Source organism: Vicia villosa, linkage group LG2 (genome assembly GCF_029867415.1).
Source record: "Vicia villosa cultivar HV-30 ecotype Madison, WI linkage group LG2, Vvil1.0, whole genome shotgun sequence".
NCBI lineage: Eukaryota > Viridiplantae > Streptophyta > Magnoliopsida > Fabales > Fabaceae > Vicia > Vicia villosa.
In genome coordinates this window covers 153,258,177-153,279,501 of record NC_081181.1, presented here as the reverse complement: position 1 = coordinate 153,279,501, position 21,325 = coordinate 153,258,177, and the positions used below count along the sequence as shown (strand labels likewise).

Below are 21,325 nucleotides of genomic sequence, written 5' to 3'. Positions count from 1 at the left end.
ACAATGATAGGAGGTTAAATTGATTCAATAAATTTAATATATTATAGGCTTAATATATTTTTTGATCTCGTATGATAACCTAATGATTTAATTTGGTTTCTTATCTTAAAAAAGGTCCATATTACTTCCTTATCTTTTCAAACGTGTCATGTTAGTCCTTTTATTTTAATTAGCAACAGAAAAACTCAAAAATCGATCGTTAAATTTGTCACTAATTACATGAAAAAGACTACCATGATATATCTTGAAGAGTTACATCACCAATATAAATATTTTTAAGTTATAAGAACAAAATGAATTCCGATATTAAAAAATGTATTAAAACTATATTTCAGTATAAATATTTTATTTTGTATTTTTATATATTACTTTTAATATTACTGTAATGTTGTTATAACTTTTAAGATAATGCCTTATGTATGACTAATATTTATTTAGAATAATATAACATATATATTGTCCTCCTTTGTAAGTCATATAATTCAAATTAAGTTATTTTTATTAGTTAATTTTATTGTCTTCTTAGAATGTCATAGTTTTATTTAGGAACGAGAAAAAAATCCATACCCACAAGTAAAGTTTGTCACAGGTACGGGACATGTAGCTTAATAAATTGAAGGAGTGAAAAACACTTAGAAATGGGGGGGGGGGGGAGGATTGAATAAGGGTTGTTTCTAAAAAAGGTAGATAAAAATAATCACACAGTTATTTTTATCCTGGTTCGTTGTTAATCAAACTACTTCAGTCCACCCCTTACAGAGTGATTTACCTCAACTGAGGATTTAATCCACTAATCAACCTTGATTACAATGGTATTCCACTTTGATAACTTCTAAGTCTTCTAGAGTATACAGATCACAACTTGATCACTCTAGGAATTCTCTTTTACAAAAATAGTAAAGAATATTACAAGAGTTTAATGTGCTTCTAAATAAGCTATAATCAGCAAGTGATTTTTCTCTCAAGATTAAGTACTAACACTCACTAAGATATTACAATATTTGTGAGGTTGAAGATGAAGTTTCTTTTCTTTTTTTTTGTGTGAAAGCGTTGTGAATCAATTTGGCAGCGTAAGTTCTCTTGGCATGTATTATTTTCTTCAACAAACAGAACTTCTCTTTTATATGGCAGTGAGAAATGTGACCATTGAACAACATTAAATGCTTTACGTGAATAGTACACTGTTGCATTTAATGTTTCACTCTTTTGTCAACTATCTCGAGCCTTGTTTCAACTGCTCTTGCTGACTTTGCCTTTTGTAGCTTCTAACGTTCCTTTTGTCAGTCAGACAGATTTGACGTTGTAGCTTTTTCATCTTGTACTTGCTTCTGGAATCAGACTATTAGAATGACGTTTGAATATCAGAGTCTTCAGCGTTGGTGCAGATGTAACTTCAGTCATCAGACTTTGGAAGTTCTTTGTAGCGTGATACCATCAGATCTTCAGAGCCTTGCTTCTGATTGCCATCTTCTGATGCCTTCAAGATCATGTTCTGATTTTCTCAAGACTATCTTCTAATGTCTTCTAGACCATGTTTTGATGAAGCCATCCAGATCTTCTGGGTCAGAGCTTCTGAATGATGATTTAGTGCATACTCTTTTAGACTTTTCTAAAATGGAAAACGTGAATAATTAGAGTACCACATTGTCTTATACAAAATTCATATATACTGTTATCATCAAAACTAGAAATATTGATTAGAGCATTTCATGTTCTAACATAAATATCCGTAGATACAATGAATGAATATTTAAATACTTATTTTTTAAAGGATATAAATGCAAGTGTAATGATACTCGTGCTCGTAGATATTCATATTTGTTAATAAATTATAAACATTATTTAAATATCGTTAGTTTATTTTACTCCGTCTTTTCATCTTTAATAAAAATTATTCTTCTTATATATTTTTTTTGAAGTTTTCTTTGAAGAAAACCTTTCACTTTCTATACAAATTCTATTTCGCCATTTCATATTTAAGCTTCTTTTATACTCTAGACCTTACTCAACAATTCCACCATCCAATCAACCATTATCGTCATTCCTCCGTCAAACAAGTGATTTTCTCCCTACTCCTCCGTCATCCACTCTTCCACATAACTCACAATATCTTTAATTTTTTTGGTTAAAAAAAGAAATTTATGAATATTATGTTATTATATTTTGGTGAAAAAGAAAGAAATTAACGTGATAAAATTTTGTCGTTAAATTGAGAGCGAAGTGTATGAATGTTATGTGATAATAATTTTTTGTGTATTTAAAAGAATTTAAAAAAATATTTTTTCAATTTAAAAAAAAAATGTTATCTATGAATATTTGTAAATATCTGCATGTACTTGAAACTCGCGGATTACCCTCTTAGTGGATACTTGCACAAATATGAGAGAGACACAAATATCATATTATCCGCCTGTGATGTGATTTGAGGGGGTGCACTTGAACCCCCTGGATTTTTAAATTCATTTCTAATATCCTCCTTGCTCTTGCACCCCCTAAATTATTTACTTTGCACCTACTCAAATAGTTTATTTTACGGACAACCTACCAACTTTTCCTAAATGCATTAATTTACTATTTAATTAACACGGTATGTTAACATTTTCATTATACTAATTATTCTTAACCTCCTTTTTATTTAATTAAAAAGATATTCAGTTACAACTTATTGAATATATTATTCTATTTATATATAATAGTATTATTTTTCAAAAATAAACACATGGAGTATCAAACTTTCAAGCAGTGGAGGTTCTAAGGTCCAGCCCCAATTTAATAGTCGATTTTTAAACAAAACTAGAGGCAAAATTAGTAAAAATAGAGTGCGAAAATTAAAACAGATGAATAATTATTGGTGTAAATTTTGTGCCCATGCTATCTAAAATTTCTGACTCTACCACTATTTTCAAGCATGAAATTTCACAATATAGTTTCAACCATTACACCATTTGAAATTTTGTATCTTTAGATGCATATGTAGCCTAAAACTCTTCCTAAATGTTTTTTAATTCTCCTCTTTTATTGTCTTTTAAATATTATGATTAGAAATATCAAATTATTTATAGAAAATACAAAATTTGATACAATTATTTTAAAAAATATTACTATATAAGTAGGTAAAAAAATAAAAATAAATTATAAAATTAACTAAGAAAAATAAGAAAATAAAATACTCTAATATATATATATATATATATATATATATTATTTTTTAAATTTTATTTATTAATTTAAATATTATTAATTAAATTTTAAAATATTTGCACCCCTGACTCGGGGTCCCGGATCTGCCACTACTTATAAATATCTATTTAAATCTTTAGTTTTATTGTTTTTTAGGGATGAAGTAGTAGAAGTGGAAGGTCCCTCTACTAGAACAGATGTATCAGGTATATCTGCTGGAACAGATGTACCAGATACCTCTACTGAAACGGATGTATCAGGTACATCTGTTGGAACGACGAATCCATCCGTCACCTGTGACACTACCTGCATCCGTGCACATCACATGGAGGCATGTTGTGCAACCTTCCCACGTATAAGTCTGTCTAACTGATTGACCATAATGTCTGCATTGTATTACAAATAAAATCGAGTTAGATACAATTTAGTTATAAAAAGAAAAGAAAAGAAAAAAAAATTTACTTCCGTAGGTGCAAATACGAAAATCTTTCGTAGATATAGCTCCGAAAGCACCCAACATTTCAAAAAATTGGGATTGTTCTGTAGGTGCATCTATGGAACAACCTAACGTTTCATTTGCTCTGTATATGCACCTACGAAAGGTTCTGAAACATCAAGGACGCAACAATGACGTCTGTCACTGTTCTAGCCACTATAAAACCCTATTTTGGTGGCTTGATCGTCCATTTTACACATAAAAAAATACCTACATTGTCTCTAAACTATGTTTCAAAAACTAACTATTGATTTATAACCTAAAAGTGTACTCAAACTCTACTATGCAAAATACTCTAAAATAATTTGAAATCTCGAAAACTTACCGATTAAATTGAGTTTTGAAGTTGTTGGAATATGTTGATCGTTGATGCACACGTTTAGAGTCGAACTCGAGAGAAAAAAACAACTTTGGTGAATTTTGATTTTTGAGGTTGAGAGAGTTTGAGAATGTGAAGAAGAAAAGTGAAGAATGAGGGAGGAGAAGAACCTGTCGCAAATATAAGATCAAATGTTTCCGTAGATGCATAGGTGGAAGTCATCCGTAGACGCACCTACGAAACAAATGAACTTTGAAATAAAAAAATACTTCCGAAGATACGTCTATAAAAACAAGAGACATTTTTTACTGCATACATGATACATAAGAGAACTAAGGGGCGGGGTTAGAGTTTCTCATCGATTAATATATTGAAATTGCCTTAAAATCATACTATATGTTCAATTTTGATTTGTATTTGGACATTAATAACCCAAGTCTAACTTAGAAACCAATTTAAAACGGCAAGACCATGGTGGCTGCTTCGCTTGCATTGGTCAAACTGTCTTAGTCAGTTTCCAATGAGTAGTGACAAACAACGGTTACTTGCTTCACTAGTGGACCCTTCCTTTTCATTTTCCTTTCATTTCTCATCCCATTTTTAATTCTCATATAAACCTTTCTTCTTCTTCTTCTTCCATCAAATCAAAATAAATTCTAGCATAAACTTTTCTTCATATAATAACAAGAAAAACCCAAACACATCAAGGTACTCCTACTCAAACCCTTCATTTTCTCTTTTACAATTCAAACCAACGAAAATTCAAAATTCCATCTCCATCTTTTACCAAGTCAATTTTCAAATTAATATTTTCCCGAAAAGTCAATTGTCAATTTCTTAGCCCTCCTTAACTACCAACGCATTTTCTTTCAATTTTCTTTATTCAGTTTTCGCAACTTCCAAGCTTCATTTCTCTACTTTAAAATAAGGTTCGTATAATTAATTAGTTTTTTCAAATACACACTGAATTCGATTATAGAGAGATTAATAATATTTATTGATAATAATAATGATGATATTAATATAATACTATAATGAATGCATTATGCAACAGTTTTTGACTTTTTGTGATGATTACTTTACACTTGACAATTTTTTAAATTTCTGTAACTCTGGCATCATTTGGCCGTTGCTGGAAACAGATCTCCGTTTTCAAAAATTAATGATTATCATGATCATCAAGATTGTAACTGAAATTTTGCGAAGTTATTGAACCGGTTGCTATATTTGTTGTTCTATGCAGTTTTCATTTTTCAACTTCAACATCATCGGGGATTCTTAGTTTCAGGTAAGGAATCGTTTTTGTAATATTCTTTAATAAGGTTTGTTTGGTTAAAGACTGTTTCTTTGGTTTGTTTTTGTTGCTCTTTATCTGTTTGTAGAAATACCCAAATGTAAAAAAATGATTTTTTTTATAGTTTGTCTCTGATTTGTGATTTTCTGCATTTTGGGGTTTCTGATTTGGGAGTTTATGTACCTTGATTTTGTGCTTTTAGCTTAGGAATAGATTGATGGTATTTAAATTGATTGGTACTTTTGAATAATAGAACAGTATCTGAAAAACTAAGGATGTTATTGTAAAGATTACTCTAAAGTAGGATATTCATGATAAAGATAATTCCATGTTCCACTTCAATTTTGTTCCTTCCCTTTTGATTGTAAAGTAATCTTTGTATAGCTTTTGGATGTTCTTGTTCCAATTGAATTTTTTCCTAAATGAAACAGTTCACAAATTCTCTTTTAATACTTGCCTTCCCCCCCTTTTTTTGTTTTTTTAAAATTTGATTAATATTCTGCAACTATTTCTCTTGATGGACATCTTTTTAATAATTGAACTTTAGGTTTAGTCTAATTACTATCCAAACACTTTCTAATGCCCCAGAGTAGTTGTTTGACTGCTGCACCTTCATGTTACTCTGTATTTTCTTGTATTATTGGAAGATCATATGATTAGTTACATTGGTATTACTAGATATTAGAAGAGGAAATTGAAAAAGAGAAGATTCTTTACCTACGATACCTTACTGTTTTGATAATTAACTTGGATGTAGTTTGTAGGAGGGTTAAATTTTAAGGTCCATAGTGGATAAACTTATCTCATGAACTTTTAGCAACCACTACTCATGATTGGGTCATAAAGAAATCCCCAATGTTGTTGCTTAACCATACTTTCTATTTGATACTCAAGTGATTAGGGTTAAATATGTTTTCATTCTTTATGTTTTATGACCCATGAGACGAATTGAGAGACATACATGCATTAAAGACAGAAAGTGACAGCACTAAAAATTATATATGGAAATGTTATGCGAAAAAATATGTGGAATGACTTACTGTACTAATGAATGGGTTATTTCTAGCAACTGTTAAAAATATGTGGTGCTAGTTTAACTCGTGCTGTGAATATTTACAATGCGTTATCGATATTTCTAACCAATCTCTTATTTTGAAATGAATATGGGTGTTCTCGTTCTTTTATGCCAAAAATTTGATGTACTTATTTATAGCAAGGGAAATCCTTCTAATTAAAAAGCTTTAAGATACGTTTGTAATAGAACACTTTTTCTGGTGAGGGAAGGTAGATTTCCCTAAAGTCATTATTTTCTAGCCAAACAAATGAAACCCAAATGATGCACTATTTTCTATTTAGTTGTTTACATGGACGGGTTTATTAACTTTAGAATAAGGATCCTTGAATATGGTAAGAAAATGAGAGAACTATTGAACTCTGAAATGACACTTTCTTGAAACTTTGCTCTCTCTCTAGCATGTCTATATATTAATTATAACATTTTCCTGTTTATTTTCATATTTGGTTAGGTAAAAACAACTTTGGTTGGAGTGTGTGTTGCCATTGATTCTCCTCTTACGTCCTCTATATAATATAGATCGATCCTCGGTCCTTTTTACATCTCTTATGGTGGCTGGAAGGTAGACATGCATTTGGAGTGATGGTGATTATGGCTCAACCATTGAAAACAGTAATTTCATCCTATCGTGACCAAGACAAGAATTCTCGTCTTTCTCCCCGTCTTTCTCCTTTGTCTCCTTGTCGGCATGGGAGCCGTCAGTGGCGCCAGATTCGTACTGGTAGTCTGGCTGTTGCTATAGCAGCACTTCTCATGTTTACCACTGCTTGGCTTTCCCTTGTTTTCTCTGATGCAACTACCTGTTGCTTTCATCGCATAAAGGACTGGGAAGATAGACACCACTTTTTATCTTGGAACAAGTGCCCTCCTATTCGCCTTTCAAAAGTAATATCACCTCCTGCTCTCCAACTAGGGACAACAAAAGATCAGCTTCACAACGGTAGCAGTATCATTGAACAAGGAGGCTTGTCAGTTCAACATATTGTTTTTGGCATAGCAGGATCATCTCAACTTTGGAAACGAAGGAAGGAATATATCAGACTATGGTGGCGTCCCAATGAGATGCGTGGCCATGTGTGGTTAGAGGAACAAGTGGTTGAAGAACATGGAGATGAGTTATTGCCCCCTACCATGATTTCTGGAGACATCTCCTATTTCCGCTACACTAATCCCATAGGCCACCCTTCTGGCCTCCGGATTTCTCGCATTATCAAAGAAAGCTTTCGCCTTGGTCTCTCAGATGTGCGTTGGTTTGTCTTATGTGATGATGATACCATCTTCAATGTGAATAACCTGGTTGATGTTCTCAGCAAGTATAATTCCTCTGAAATGATTTACATAGGTAGCCCTTCAGAGAGCCATTCGGCTAATACCTATTTTAGCCACTCAATGGCCTACGGTGGTGCCGGGATTGCAATAAGTTATCCGCTTGCAAAGGCCCTATATGAGATTCTTGATGAATGCATTGAGAGGTACCCTGGGCTGTATGGTAGTGATGATAGACTGCACGCCTGCATCACTGAACTTGGCATTCCACTGACCCGGGAGCATGGTTTTCACCAGGTACTTCGTTGATATCCATTTGTTTGGGTTTAGGCCCCTTTTATTTCATTTTTTAAAATAGATAATTTTCTTTCTATTTTCAGAGAAAGTAAATACTTGCTAGATGTATTACATGATTATAATGAACCATTTCATCACTTAGAACTTATAATTGATAATTGATCAGCACCACTTTTTCTTTTAATCTTTCAGTGGGACATAAAAGGTGATGCTCACGGCCTTCTATCCTCTCACCCAATAGCACCGTTTGTGTCAATTCATCATGTTGAAGCTGTTGATCCCTTTTATCCTGGTTTGAGCTCTTTGGAAAGCCTGAAACTTTTTACAAAGGCCATGAGAGCTGAACCCAAAAGCTTTTTACAACGTTCAATATGTTATGACCATTCCCGGCATCTAACATTTTCAGTGTCACTTGGTTATGCCATTGAAGTCCTGCCTAACATTGTTTATCCACGTGAGCTGGAGCGCTCTGAACGAACCTATTCTGCTTGGAATGGTATTAGTCAAAGGAATGAATTTGATTTTGATGCTAGGGACCCACACAAATCTGTGTGTAAAAAGCCCATTCGATTCTTCTTGAAAGATACTGGAAGAGATGTTAATGCTTCTTGGGGTTCATATGTTCGGAGTAAAGATAAAGATGATTTCAAAAGGAAACTTTTCTGTTTTCCTCAATTTCCCCCTCTGTACAATGTGCGAAAGATCGAAGTAGTGGCACAGCCTTTGAGCAAGAATTGGCATCTGGTATGTTTCATAGCTCTTGAACATTTCTTATTAGGTTATTGCCAGTTTTCAATTATACTGACATTTATAGATTCAACTGTTTGGTTGTCCTAGGTGCCCCGTCGTCTCTGTTGCAACCAAGGCAAATCTGGCAAGGACATACTCCAAATCTCAGTTGGACAATGTGGGAACTGGGAAGGGGCCTTTTAGCTCGTTTACTGATTGTGTAGGTCAGTTATGAAATAGCATGTTAGGATTACTCTCACGTTTTTCACATGATTCGGCCTTTTGAGTGGAGAGCTAGTTCCATGCGGCATATTTTTTCACCTTGAATTGATCTTTTTTGAACTTAAAATTTCTATGTAGAGAAAGGTTTCTAACACCAAGATGTGAGTATTCAATTTTTTCCATATATCTTCTCATCTTCTCCTTTATAATTTTTTTTCACAATTTAGAACAATTTACTAGGGTTTGGACTAGGGTTGGAATATGCTATAGGAGTTAAACAAGTTTCTAATACGCCTTCTGTAAAGTCACAATAAAAGTACATATCATTTTTTGTGAACAATTATATATTTATGATATCTCACTAACACTAAAAATTACATTAAAATCATCTCTACTGATTGGTGCAATCAGTGGGTTTAAAGGAGACTGTCTTTCTGTCTAAATCAAATCCAATCAAAATGTTTGATTGAGCAAAATTGCCAAATATATAGTCTCCATCAGTAGTGCCAGCCATTGCTAAGCAAAATACCCCATCTTTTGGTGGAATAAAGGTTTGTATTGGCATCAATTGCACATCTGCCCCCTCAAAATGAGCAGTCAAGACTGGCCCTTCTAAATTTGTCTCTCTTCTATAACAAAGTTGTGTGCCTAAATCCGGGTCGTCCTCAATCGGTATCAGGTTACTCTGTATTTTTAATTCTTCTACCAGACGGTTGTAAAATTCTTGTGGTAAATATGTTGCTGGTGTACCTGAATCAATCATTATATTCCCCTTGGAAAGCATTTCAGAAGAATTATAAGACACAAATGTGTCTCCAACACTTATGCCTTCGAGTGTGACCAAATAAGAAGTCTGTCCTTCCTCAGAGACCAAAGGAGTTGTAACTACTCCTTCACCTGAAACATCACTGTCATCACCAAAACTGATTGTTCCTGAACTGTGTGTATCTGTATGAAAAGGAACCAGGCACTGGGAGAATCTTTTTCGCCCATAAAGTGTTCCAATTTGTGAAACAAGTGACAGAGGTCCTCCACCCATTCCAATTATTCCCATATCGTTTTCATTGAACGTTCCGGAGTTACTATGTCCACACCCGAATATAATGTCTCCGACAACAACTGGGTTGTCGTCAGTAAGACTAAAGGTGATTGTTTCCCTTGCAAGAACCCCATTTGTTACCGAAGAATCTGCATAACTATAACTATAAGCACACAGCTTTTGAGGAGAGCAGGAGTAACCAAAAACTGAACACTGCTCTGAATCACATGGAATAGGACTGTATGTTTTAGACCTTAGAGGCTCAAACATTGGACTTTTCTGCCGATAACAGCGACTGCAAGGTACGCATTGAGCCCACACTAGATCACTACCTGTGTCAATCAAACCATACATGTCCACTGGTGGCGATCCCAGCGTGAGTTTCATGAGATAGTCCCCATTGTTAGATGTCACTCTAGTATAAGGACCTTTCTGAACAAATGATTTCTTCGGAACTTGGTTAAATGAGCGAAATTTGTGTTCATCAAATTTTTTATCTGATTTGTAGAAGGGAAAATCGGGTGAGTTCTTATGGATTAGCTTAAAACTGAACCCTGTGCTGTGAGCTTCAGTTGGTGGTTGTGATAAAAACAACATATGCAGAACAAAAAAGAATAAATGGAAGCAGAGAATGTTAGCCATAAGGATAGCAAGAGATAAGATCATGTGAGAAGTATATGAAATTATATATGTCCTATATGCATATATAAAAAAATAACTGCTGCATGTGAGTGGTAGTAGGTTAGTCACAAGACGTAAACAATAGCAGCATGTGAGTGAATTTCTTGTTTGTTACACGAGATTCAGAGAATGATATTCCCACTCTTTCGAAGATTTCCAATTTGCAACAACATCTGTTGAAAAAGCTGAGGAAACGTCATACACACTACAAAGTAACAGAAAATAACAAATAAGATATGTTATAGTAAATGAATTTGTATAAGGAAGATAGGTAAAGTCAAACTTAGAAATACCAACCAAATCAACAAATATATGTATACCTATGTCATGCAAAGAGAAAATTTAGCTCACCAAAACCATGAGATACAATGTTCCTGATGTTTTTTTTAACCTAGTAAAACATAGACACTGTATATGATTCACGGATAAACATGTCCGTGAATGACTCGTCAAACTAAAATGTTGCTCAAAGCTTCAAATGCACATCACTCCGTGAATGACTCGCCAAACTATAATATTACTCAAAGCTTCAAATACACATCACTCGACTAACTTTTCTTTTCTCATTATGCCAATCCTTGGAATAGTAAAGTGTGCCTTAGTTTTATACAATTTGTTATTATGCCAATGCTAGGAGGTTTACCACCAAAAGAAAAAAAGATTTTCTTTTTTCACCCCATTCCTTCTCTCAAACTCTTGGCGAAAATTTAAAAATGTCCCTAGAGTTTCGAGATTCATCTTCGGACGCATACATTCTACACAAATTTAAAGGTAAACGAGTGAACCACCCAATTATACATAATTTTAGTCTGAAGTTACATCTCCGAACTTGTATTTAGTATACTTCGGAGATGCATATCTAAAAATAGCTCAGATACTTAAGCAGAAACAAAGACAGTATGAACAAGATCTAGAAACCACAACAACTTGACATTAAATTAAAACATTCAACATTACATAGATAATCATAAATTCAACATTACATATCGTTATTAACGGGTAGTTCAGGACGTTGCAACATATTGATAATATCTTTAACGGATCTTGCAATCTTCACATCCACTTCAATCAGACCATTTGTTGCATAACGACGAAAAATACTCCACATAACCTCTAAATCTTCATCAGTCTTCAGTTCGAAGTTGGTGAATTATATCTTCACTTCGCTGTCAAATGATGGTGAACGATATTCGGCTTAACAACTCTTCAATTTTCTAGATATTGCAAGAGAGTATTCTATTTAAATATCAGAGTGGCGATAGGTGTGTCCTCGATGAACTTAAACCGAAGTGGCAGCTTCTCGCCATTGAAATACACAAATGCAAGGTGAAGATATGTATTAATTTTTTGATTTTATAAAAACTATGGGATGAGAGACACCCTATTTATACAAATCTTGGATCACTTTGGACCTTAGAAACTTTATCATGTCATCATGGCACTTTTCGGAGATGCTTATCCAGATAAACCCTATTATTTTACGAAAAAATTATGTTTTCGGAGATGCACATTTGAAAAGTGTCTTGTTGTATTTTCTTAATTATTATGGAGTTTCAGATATGCATATCCGGAATCACTACTAAATAGAAAATAGACCAGAAACTTTGTAAACATAAACATAAGTTATAAATCATAAAATTTGTAAACATAAACATTCGAAAGGTATTCTTAGAAATGATAATGCAAAAGAATATGTAGAAGTGATAAAATTTGTAAACAGAAACATTTAAAAGGTATTTTTAGAAGTGATAACCCAATTCCGTAAAAAATCAAAATTCTTAGAAATGATAATGCAAAAGAATATTTTTCTTCTAGTATTTTTTCTTTTTTGTCATCATAAGCTATTCTTCATCAATCAAGTTTTCCTCATACTCCTCAACGACATAGCTGAAAGGAAGAATATGCATCTTGTTGAAACGGCTCGGACCTTGTTACTTCATGCAAATGTACCTGTCTGACATTGGGATGGTGCAGTTTTGACATCTTGTTTTTTTATTAATCGAATGCCTTCTTCTTCTCTTGATCATAAAATACCATATTTTATTCTATTTCCCAAAGAACCATTGTTTCATATTGCTCCTCGGATATTTGGATGCATCTGTTTTGTTTATGACATGTCTCCAGGTCTTGATAAGCTTTTTGCTCGAGCCATAAAATGTGTTTTTCTGGGTTGCTCAAGGTTACAAAAAGGTTACAAATGTTACTCCCATATGTAGAATCGTTACTACATTTTTGCAGATGTAACATTCTTCGAAGAAAAGTTCTACTTCTCATCATCCGTAGTTGAGTCCCATACTACTCAAGAAGTTTTTCCAATTCCTTATCTTGGCCATCATCGTCCCTTATCCCATAATCAGTTTTGACTACTAATGCTTTTGAAAATTCTCCTTTTGAGCAATCTTAAAGATCACCCATCTTATACCAACACCGTCCACGTGTTACTAATACAGAATTGGAAGGCATTAAAAGACCATATGAATCATGTTCTGTATCAACAAATGACCCTGCTACAAACCTTCATGAAGAAAATCTTGACTTGCCCATTTCTCTTCGAAAAGGTATTTGGACTATTAGCAATCCCATCCTATTTATAAATTCCTAAGTCCCCATCGTCTTTCTCCTTCTTATTATTCTTTTGTGTCATATATATCTTCTATTTCCATTCCTAAAAATGTTTTTAAAGCACTTGATCATCCAGGATGGCGAATAAATTCATGAAGCTTTACTAGATGATCTCTCCGTCGTCTAACTTCCCTGCGAGGCCTCAACATACTCTCAATGCAAAGGATCATGATGCATATCACACTATTAACCCCTTTATACTTTTCTTAACTCGCCGTTTTGGTTTGTACTTCACCAGTGGTAGATACACAGTAGTTGTGCACGAATGTGTTAGTTCCCAAACCTTTTTATTTATTGCCCTTCGGTACTAAAATACCTCTTAAATTTTTCACATTCTTCTTCTCAGTCCAATTGTGTCCTCCTTTCTTCTTCAATGACTTCATCCTCTTTAATATGTAATTTCTTACAAAACACATTAGTGGATTCTAGTGCAACATGATAACCTTATATTTGAATACCTAGAAGGTTACACACACACACACACACAAAGTAACCTATGTGTTATCCTAATGAAGTAAACACATGCAACTTTTTTAGAACCAATGAATCTTACCCTTTCCAACTCCTTTGCAGTGTGTTGTATACACTGTCTTGATACGAAGCTATGCAATCTCGAGTAAAATGGAGTTTTATACTGATGCTCAATGTTTGTAATACTTTTTTGAAACAATTTTTTTTATTTCACCTACTTGTAACTTCAACATGGTGTTCACATCATCCCAATATCTTCACAAATCTCCTCAACTAGTACTCAACATGTTTTTGAGTCTCCAATGAGCAGATTCAACTCTATAAAACAACAATAGAGAACAAAAATTATAAATAAAATGAAAAATAGTTGCGTGATAAAATCAAACTCACAAGGATCTACCTGTTTGTTGTTGTTGTTATTGTTGTTGTTGTATTCCATAATCTATTGACTATTAGAATCAACATACTCCTTGCACTTCATACTAATATTTTTTGAAGTATGGACCACATACAATAGATGAATTGAGGATGGGAATATAACTTCCATGATATTCATTAGGGCAAGTTCCTGATTCGCCACCATGACCTTGGGAAGCAACTTCTCGAATGTGAACAACTTCTTCAGCTTCTCCAACTTCTCCAGTGCCCATGTGAAGCTTTCATCCCTTTCATATTCTAAATAGGAAAACCAACCCAAAATGTCAACTTCGGTGACATAACACCAATAGTGGGAGAATTACATGTTTTTTGTATGTATAGTAAAAATGTAACACCAAATGAAACATGGTCAACAACTTCACAAACTTAGGATGTCTTTAGAATATATCAGCAATAACATGTGATTCCTCCTTATTTCTAGTCCAACACATGTATTTATTATCATGAATTACTTTAAAATGATATTTCATTTATGTGAATGAACCTCTAATGGTAGACCGATATGTATATCTTACCTTATACACCTGCGTTGTACTAGTCAGATTATTAGGATCTCTATCATTCAAAGCGGGAACTATGTACGTCGGCGCCATGTTATATTTTGTCATTTCATTCACAAGATATCTTTCACGAGGTTTTAAACATCTTAATGTGTCATGATCCACTAAATTCTTAGCTAGTTCATGATTGTGAATACCACATATAACTGAGACCTTTCCGCCACTACTGATTGACATAGATCTCAACATAAATGAACATTTAAATTTTCTACTAAAAAAATCCTTCAGAGGAATTATCATTCTTGTAGTTTCCTCCTCTCTCACAGTCCATAATCAATTTATTTTTCCTCCTTTTGAGTCCACTTGTTGTATCGGAACAAAAAGTAACAATAATACATTGATGTCTCCCAATAGACTATGTCCATCATAACATTCCAGTCCGGGAGAGAAATATTTATCAATTAAAATATATAATGAATGATTTATGCTAGAGATACCAAAATTCGATTAAATATTTCACAAGATAAAAAATGCAAGTAAAACACACATCGCCAGTGGTGAAGAACCGGATAAAACATGTAGAAGAAACATCCACCTCAAGCGTAAATAAAAAAAATCATATTGTATTGAACTACCAAATTTTTTAGAGGTTACCTAAAAATATGATATATCGGATTTTTAAAGTATCCAAAAAAATCAATTTAACTTCACAAATATTCATGCTATTTGCATTTTACCAGTTTTTTTAAAAGATTTTGGTAAAAAGTCATATCGAATTTTTAAAAACCTTGTAAAAACTCATACCGGATTTTTAAAAATCCAATAAAGTCTCATACATCTTGTTATCATAGAAAAATGTGAATAAACTCTTACATTTAAGATAGGTAAATCTGAGGTAGAAAATATAATGTTTATATTTTATTATGTATTCATAGGGGTGTTCGCGGTGCGGTTTGGGTGGTTTTAACTTAAAAAATCATCCGAATCGCAAGAGAAAAATGTGTGCACTTCAGTTTGGTTTGGTTGACTTTTATTAATAAAACCGAATCAAACCAAACCAATGCGGTGTGGATTGGTTCGGTTTTTTTACAAAAATTTATTGAGCCATACATACACATATAGACGACAACATAACTTTGTACTTATTCATTTATGCGTTATAAATTAACAACGAAATTCATCATATTTGAATAACAATTTTCCATTTAATATACAAAAATAAGATTAGATAAAAGTGGAATAAAAAACATAAAATAGTAGTATAAAACAATATCAAAAACATTATAATGAAATAGAAAAAAAAAAGGAGATGAAATATTATAGAAGATAAAAAAAAAACAGAAGAGAGGAGAGATTATATAAGAAGAGGAACATGAAAAAATATAATTGGAAGAGAAAACAGTAGAATAAAAATAATAAGATGAAAAAGAAATAACTTAAGAGATGAAAGATTAGAAAAGAAGAGGTGATATGTACTTGGAAAAGAAGATGAGAAGAAGGCGCAATACCGCTAGGAGAGATTTGAGAAGACTTAAACTGAAACCTTAAGTGTGGGGAAGGGAAAATCATTTGTAATCATAAAAGGCTAAGGCATGATATGTTTGAGTTTGGGTTGGATATATGTTAAGTGAAGTTTGGGGATTGTAACATAATGCAGTTTGGTTCGGTTTGTAAAATTCACGCCGCAAACTGAACCGAACCAAACTGAATCGCGCAGTTTGTTAAGAAATGGCTCAAACACATCTGAACCAAATGCAATTTTTTGCAACCTCAATTTAGTTTGGTTTGGTTTTGCGGTTTTCTGTTGGACCGGTTTGATGTTTATTGAGTGTTGTAAGTGATTTACCAAGTATGTGTAACATGATATCAAGTAAGAATATTTAAAGTGTAAGGTACGAATGATTTTAGTCAAATAATTTTCTTGAGTTTTAATTCTCACGCCATGTAGTTTCTTTTTCTTACAAATAAACGAGCAGTGGACAAGGGTAAGTAGAAGACGATTTAAAGTGTATAATTAGAAAATATATTGTATTTTGGCAATAATGTTTTAAAAATTGGATCGATCATTAAACTGGTGAGGATATTGGGTCACTAGTTTATTGGTTAAACTATTTGGTCACTAGTCAAACCCCATGAGTAAATTAGATAACTCGTTGAATAAATCAATCTCTATAAAAAAATTATGTAGTTATTAAACCGGTCAAACCAGATGATTATGTCTCGGAAAAAATACGAAAGACGTACTATATTTAAAAAACCATAATTTCCCAAGTTCATTCTTTAAATTGAAATTCTAAACATAGTCATCACACATAATAAAATATTACAAAATACAAATCCAAATAAGTTTTGAACAAAATCTAATTGCAACATAAATTGAATATTAAAATAATAATTGCAATGTCTAATAAATTTAATTCTAAGAGGGAAAATTGTTTCAAATAAGTCTTGAACAAAGTCTAATTATATTTTGAACAAAGTCTAATTATATTCTAATTAAAACAGAAAAATAAAACTGCTCAGCTTCAGTGTAACTGGTTACGACAAATAGCATAACCGGTTACACCTCCATCATAACACTTTTGTTTCAAAACACAGGCCTGTGACCGATTACGCCTATTGAAGTGCAGGAAAATAGTGTTTTCAACACACCAACTCACTTCAGTTGGTCCAAGTCCAGTATGCTCAAGCTCATCTTCAATCTCTTGAACACCTCATTTGTTACTCCCTTGGTCAATAAATCAGCCACTTGGTCCTCGCTTCGACAATATCCCAATCGTAACTTTCCTTCACTCACTAGCTCCCTCAAACAATGAAACCACATCTCTATATGCTTGCTCCTTCCGTGTGCAATCGGATTCTTTGCAAGATTAATAGAAGAAACATTATCAATAAGAAGTGTAGTATACTCGGCCTCACTCTCATTTCTACCCAACTTCTTCAATATATTAATAAGCCATATGGCTTGGCAAGCACACAAAGACGCTGCAATATACTCGGCCTCACAAGATGGGAGTGCTACCACCGGTTCCTTTTTCGAACACCAAGAGATTGTTGTCTTACTAAACATAAAGATGTATCCAACTGTTGATTTTCTATCATCTCTTTCACCACACCAATTGGAATCAGTGAAACCAAGTAAATCACATTTTCGGTCCATATGCGATGCTGGAAAGAGACTTCCACAACCAAGAGTTCATTTGACATATATAAGGATCCTCTTAACTGTTGCCAAATGAGACACCTTCGGTCTCTCCATGAATATACTAGCAATATCGACACTAAATGTCACGTCCGGTCGCGTATTGCACAAGTACCGCAATGATCTAATCAATCTCCAATATAAAGTTGGTGATAGGGAAAATAGCAAGTGTACTATTCTGCCTATGTAGTAGTAACGGGACAATCCCAAGTATCAAATCTCAAGGACTGCTTGACGATACAGAGTTTTATCAAAATTTAAATTAAACAAAAGTTCCAAGGGGTTTTGTTTGGTTGGGAATAAAATTGCAGTTAAAATAAACAAATAAAATGTTGAAACGATGAACAAAGATGAGTAGATTGCTAGGGCTTGGTGAATGATTCTTCCTATAACAACTTGTCCTCTCAATACAACAACATAATTTTCATAATTGATTACCGGTTCTCCATAGTATCTAATCATAAGGCCTTAGTGAAAAGATCTTTGACATCACACCCTAATTACTATGTCTATAGACAATCACGGTTATGATTAAGCATTCCAATAATAAGAATTTCTGGTTACGATAAAGTACCCCTAGTACTAGGTGATTTTTATTACCATATGTTCTTAGTCAAGTCAACAAACAATTGTTGTCCAGCTTAGCAATGGGGTTTTTTATTATGTCCAGCTTAGTAAAGCATTAAGAACAGACAAAGAACAAATCAATGATTATAAAAACCAAAATGTTATTGCATCAAGTAAATAAAATCATTACATTCATAATCAGGGTCACCCCCTAGCAATGGGGGTTTAGCTACTCATAACAATAACAGAAAACATAGTTTGGATTGTAGACATTACAGATAAATCAAAGAAATCAGATCTTCAATGGCAAAAGCTCATTGAAATCTTAAATCCTTGCATAAAATATGAGTTCTCCAGTCTTCTACAGTGTTTTTTCGTCTCCAAAATCGTCCAACCCTTGTGCCAATGTGTTTTCCTCCTATTATTTCTTCCTTTCTGGGCTTTTCAAACAATTAGGCCCATAATAGCACGTACATACGCGTATGGGGACGCGTCCTAGAGTTTGACATGCGTCTAGGGACGCGTATGGCCCAGTGAAATGCATCTTGGGACGCGTCTGGGAAGAGGGACAGATTTTCTTTGTTTTTCCTCCATCTGGGCACGCATTTTGGCAAGAGACACGCGTCTGGGGACGCGTTTTGACAGGGAATACGTCTAGGCATGCTTGGCCAGCCTGGGACGCATCTTGGGACGCGTTTCATCAGTAGATTGCATTTTTCCTCTTCCACACGCATCTAGGGTCGCGTTTACCCAGCAGCTGGTACATTTCAACTTTCAACGCGTCTGGGGACGCGTTTGGCCAGTTTTTGCTCTTTTCTTCTGTTTTGCACTTTTTCGCACTGATTTCTCCCATTTCATTCACCTGAGCCTACAAACACTCAAACACAAAACTAAAGCATAAAATAGAGAATAATGCAATAGAACACTAACTAAAATAAATCAAATACAACTAAAATCAATGGTAAATAACTGTATAAAAACCACTAATCAGTTGGATCCATATCTTTCTCATCCTCACTCTTGGAAAACTATAGCCTAGCTTCGCATGGTGTAATTTCCGCATTGCAATGTTCCATTTCAAACCTCTTCAAGATCTCAAGTGCATACCTCTTTTGATGCATGAGAAGTCCCGTTTTTTACCGTTAGAACTCTATGCCAAGGAAATAAGTCATGCTTCCAAGGTCTGTCATCTCGAACTCATTCATGAGTTCACTCTTGAACCTTGATATGATCTTCATAGAGCTTGTGTAAATCAAAATCTTAGAGCTTGTTTCAAACCATACAGTGCTTTATGAAACTTGTAGTATCTCATCTCTTGATTCCACTACAAATCCAGGGGGCTGCTCTACATAAACCTCTTCATCGAGCGGACCATTTAAAAATGTAGATTTGGCATCCATTTGATAAATGCCCCAATCGTTGTTGGTAGCAATACCAATAACTAATCAGATGGTCTCAAGCCTAACCACAAGTGCAAACACTTCCTCAAAGTCTATACCTTTACGTTGCAAAAATATCTTCGCTACCAATCGAGCCTTATACTTGATTATCTCACCTTTGAGGATTCGCCTTCACCTTATAGACCCAACGCACACCAATTGGCTTCTTTCCAAGAGGTAGACTTACTAACTCCCAAGTACACCCTTAGATGCTCTCACCCTTTTGCCCTGTCAAAAATTTCGAATTTTGTAAATCACCTCCACAAAAATTCTGAAGACTTTGCTTCCCTTTTGAAACCCATTTTCCTTTCGATCCTATACTCTTCCCATTGAAACAATCTTGCAAATCTATCTCCATATTTGCCTTATCATTTCCTCTTTCATCCATTATTTGTCCATACGCCTCTAGAGAACTTTATAGCTTATCCTTGCTCAATGTCGCAAGATCCTTCGACTCTTTGATAGCCACCACAATATTGTCGAATCTTGTCGTTAAAGAACGTCAGATTTTTCACAAACATTCTGCTCTAGAATGGTTTCTTCACGCGCCTTAATTTGATTTACCAACCGCGTAATGCGCGTCACATAATCATTGATCATTTCCTTCTCTTCCATTTGCGTTAACTCGAATTGCCTTTTGTGAGTTTGTAACCTCACCACCTTCGCCTTTGCAGCCCTAACATAAGCTTTCTCCAGAATTACCCAAGCTTGCTTTTCCGACTCGTAATCATCGAACTTTTCGATATTGTCATCATCAACACAAGAATGAATCAAGAAGAGTGCTTTGTAGTGTAGCTTGATATGCAGGGATAGGTTTAGCTCCAAGTGGTGTAACACCATTGTTGACGATATCGAGAAATTCTTGATATCTAAATAAAACCTTCGTCATAATTCTTCGAATCAAGAATCGGTAGGTTGGTAGGAATTAGATCAGAATCAGAGCTCTTGATGCCAAATATTAGAACATACAAAATCAATTAAGGTGAACCAATGGAGAAATAAGTTCAATTGTTGAAGATGAAGTTTAGAGAATTGAGAGAAAAAAATAAGAGAGAGTAATTGAGGGTGAGTAGTGAAATTTGCATTAACAACAATAGGGAGTAGTGAGTCCCTTATATACAACAAAGTTACAAATGATTGAAATCACTCAAAACAATTAAAACAAAAAAATAAAACCGCTCAGCTTTAGTGTAACTGGTTAAGGCAAATATCGTAACCGGTTACGTCTCTAACATTGCATTTCTGTTTCAAAACACATGCCTCTAACTGGTGTTATATATATATATATATATATATATATATATATATATATATATATATATATATATATATATATATATATATATATATATATATATATATATATATATATATATATATATATATATATATGTTTGCTTATGTGTTGGCAGCAATTTTGGTAAAACATTCTGATCAGCAAATGTTATGAAGAGTGATGTGACATGTGACTGGAACATCATAGCAGAT

General features: G+C 33.8%; 3 protein-coding genes across 4 annotated transcripts; 1 reads left to right on the top strand and 2 right to left on the bottom strand.

Annotated features, from left to right (window-relative positions):
- Positions 1–4,598: 4,598 nt before the first annotated feature.
- LOC131652530 (uncharacterized) lies at positions 4,599–9,060 on the top strand. 2 transcript variants are annotated; one of them, XM_058922410.1, is made up of 5 exons: positions 4,599–4,703; positions 5,239–5,283; positions 6,816–7,927; positions 8,120–8,671; positions 8,765–9,060. In XM_058922410.1, the coding sequence occupies exons 3-5, from the start codon at positions 6,947–6,949 to the stop codon at positions 8,858–8,860; spliced, it is 1,629 nt and encodes a 542-aa protein (XP_058778393.1). In that variant the 5' UTR covers positions 4,599–4,703; positions 5,239–5,283; positions 6,816–6,946; the 3' UTR covers positions 8,861–9,060. The 2 variants fall into 2 exon arrangements, with proteins under 2 accessions (XP_058778393.1, XP_058778392.1); XM_058922409.1 differs by lacking the exon at positions 4,599–4,703 and adding an exon at positions 4,711–4,924.
- A 209-nt stretch (positions 9,061–9,269) lies between these two features.
- LOC131652531 (aspartic proteinase CDR1-like) lies at positions 9,270–10,821 on the bottom strand. Its single transcript, XM_058922411.1, has one exon. The coding sequence runs from the start codon at positions 10,581–10,583 to the stop codon at positions 9,270–9,272; it is 1,314 nt and encodes a 437-aa protein (XP_058778394.1). The 5' UTR covers positions 10,584–10,821.
- A 6,464-nt stretch (positions 10,822–17,285) lies between these two features.
- On the bottom strand, positions 17,286–20,677 carry LOC131650373 (uncharacterized). The gene is made up of 3 exons (XM_058920087.1): positions 20,495–20,677; positions 19,149–19,266; positions 17,286–17,614 (listed from the first exon to the last, which is right to left on the bottom strand). Exons 1-3 carry the CDS (start codon positions 20,675–20,677, stop codon positions 17,286–17,288), a joined length of 630 nt encoding a protein of 209 aa, XP_058776070.1.
- Positions 20,678–21,325: the final 648 nt, after the last annotated feature.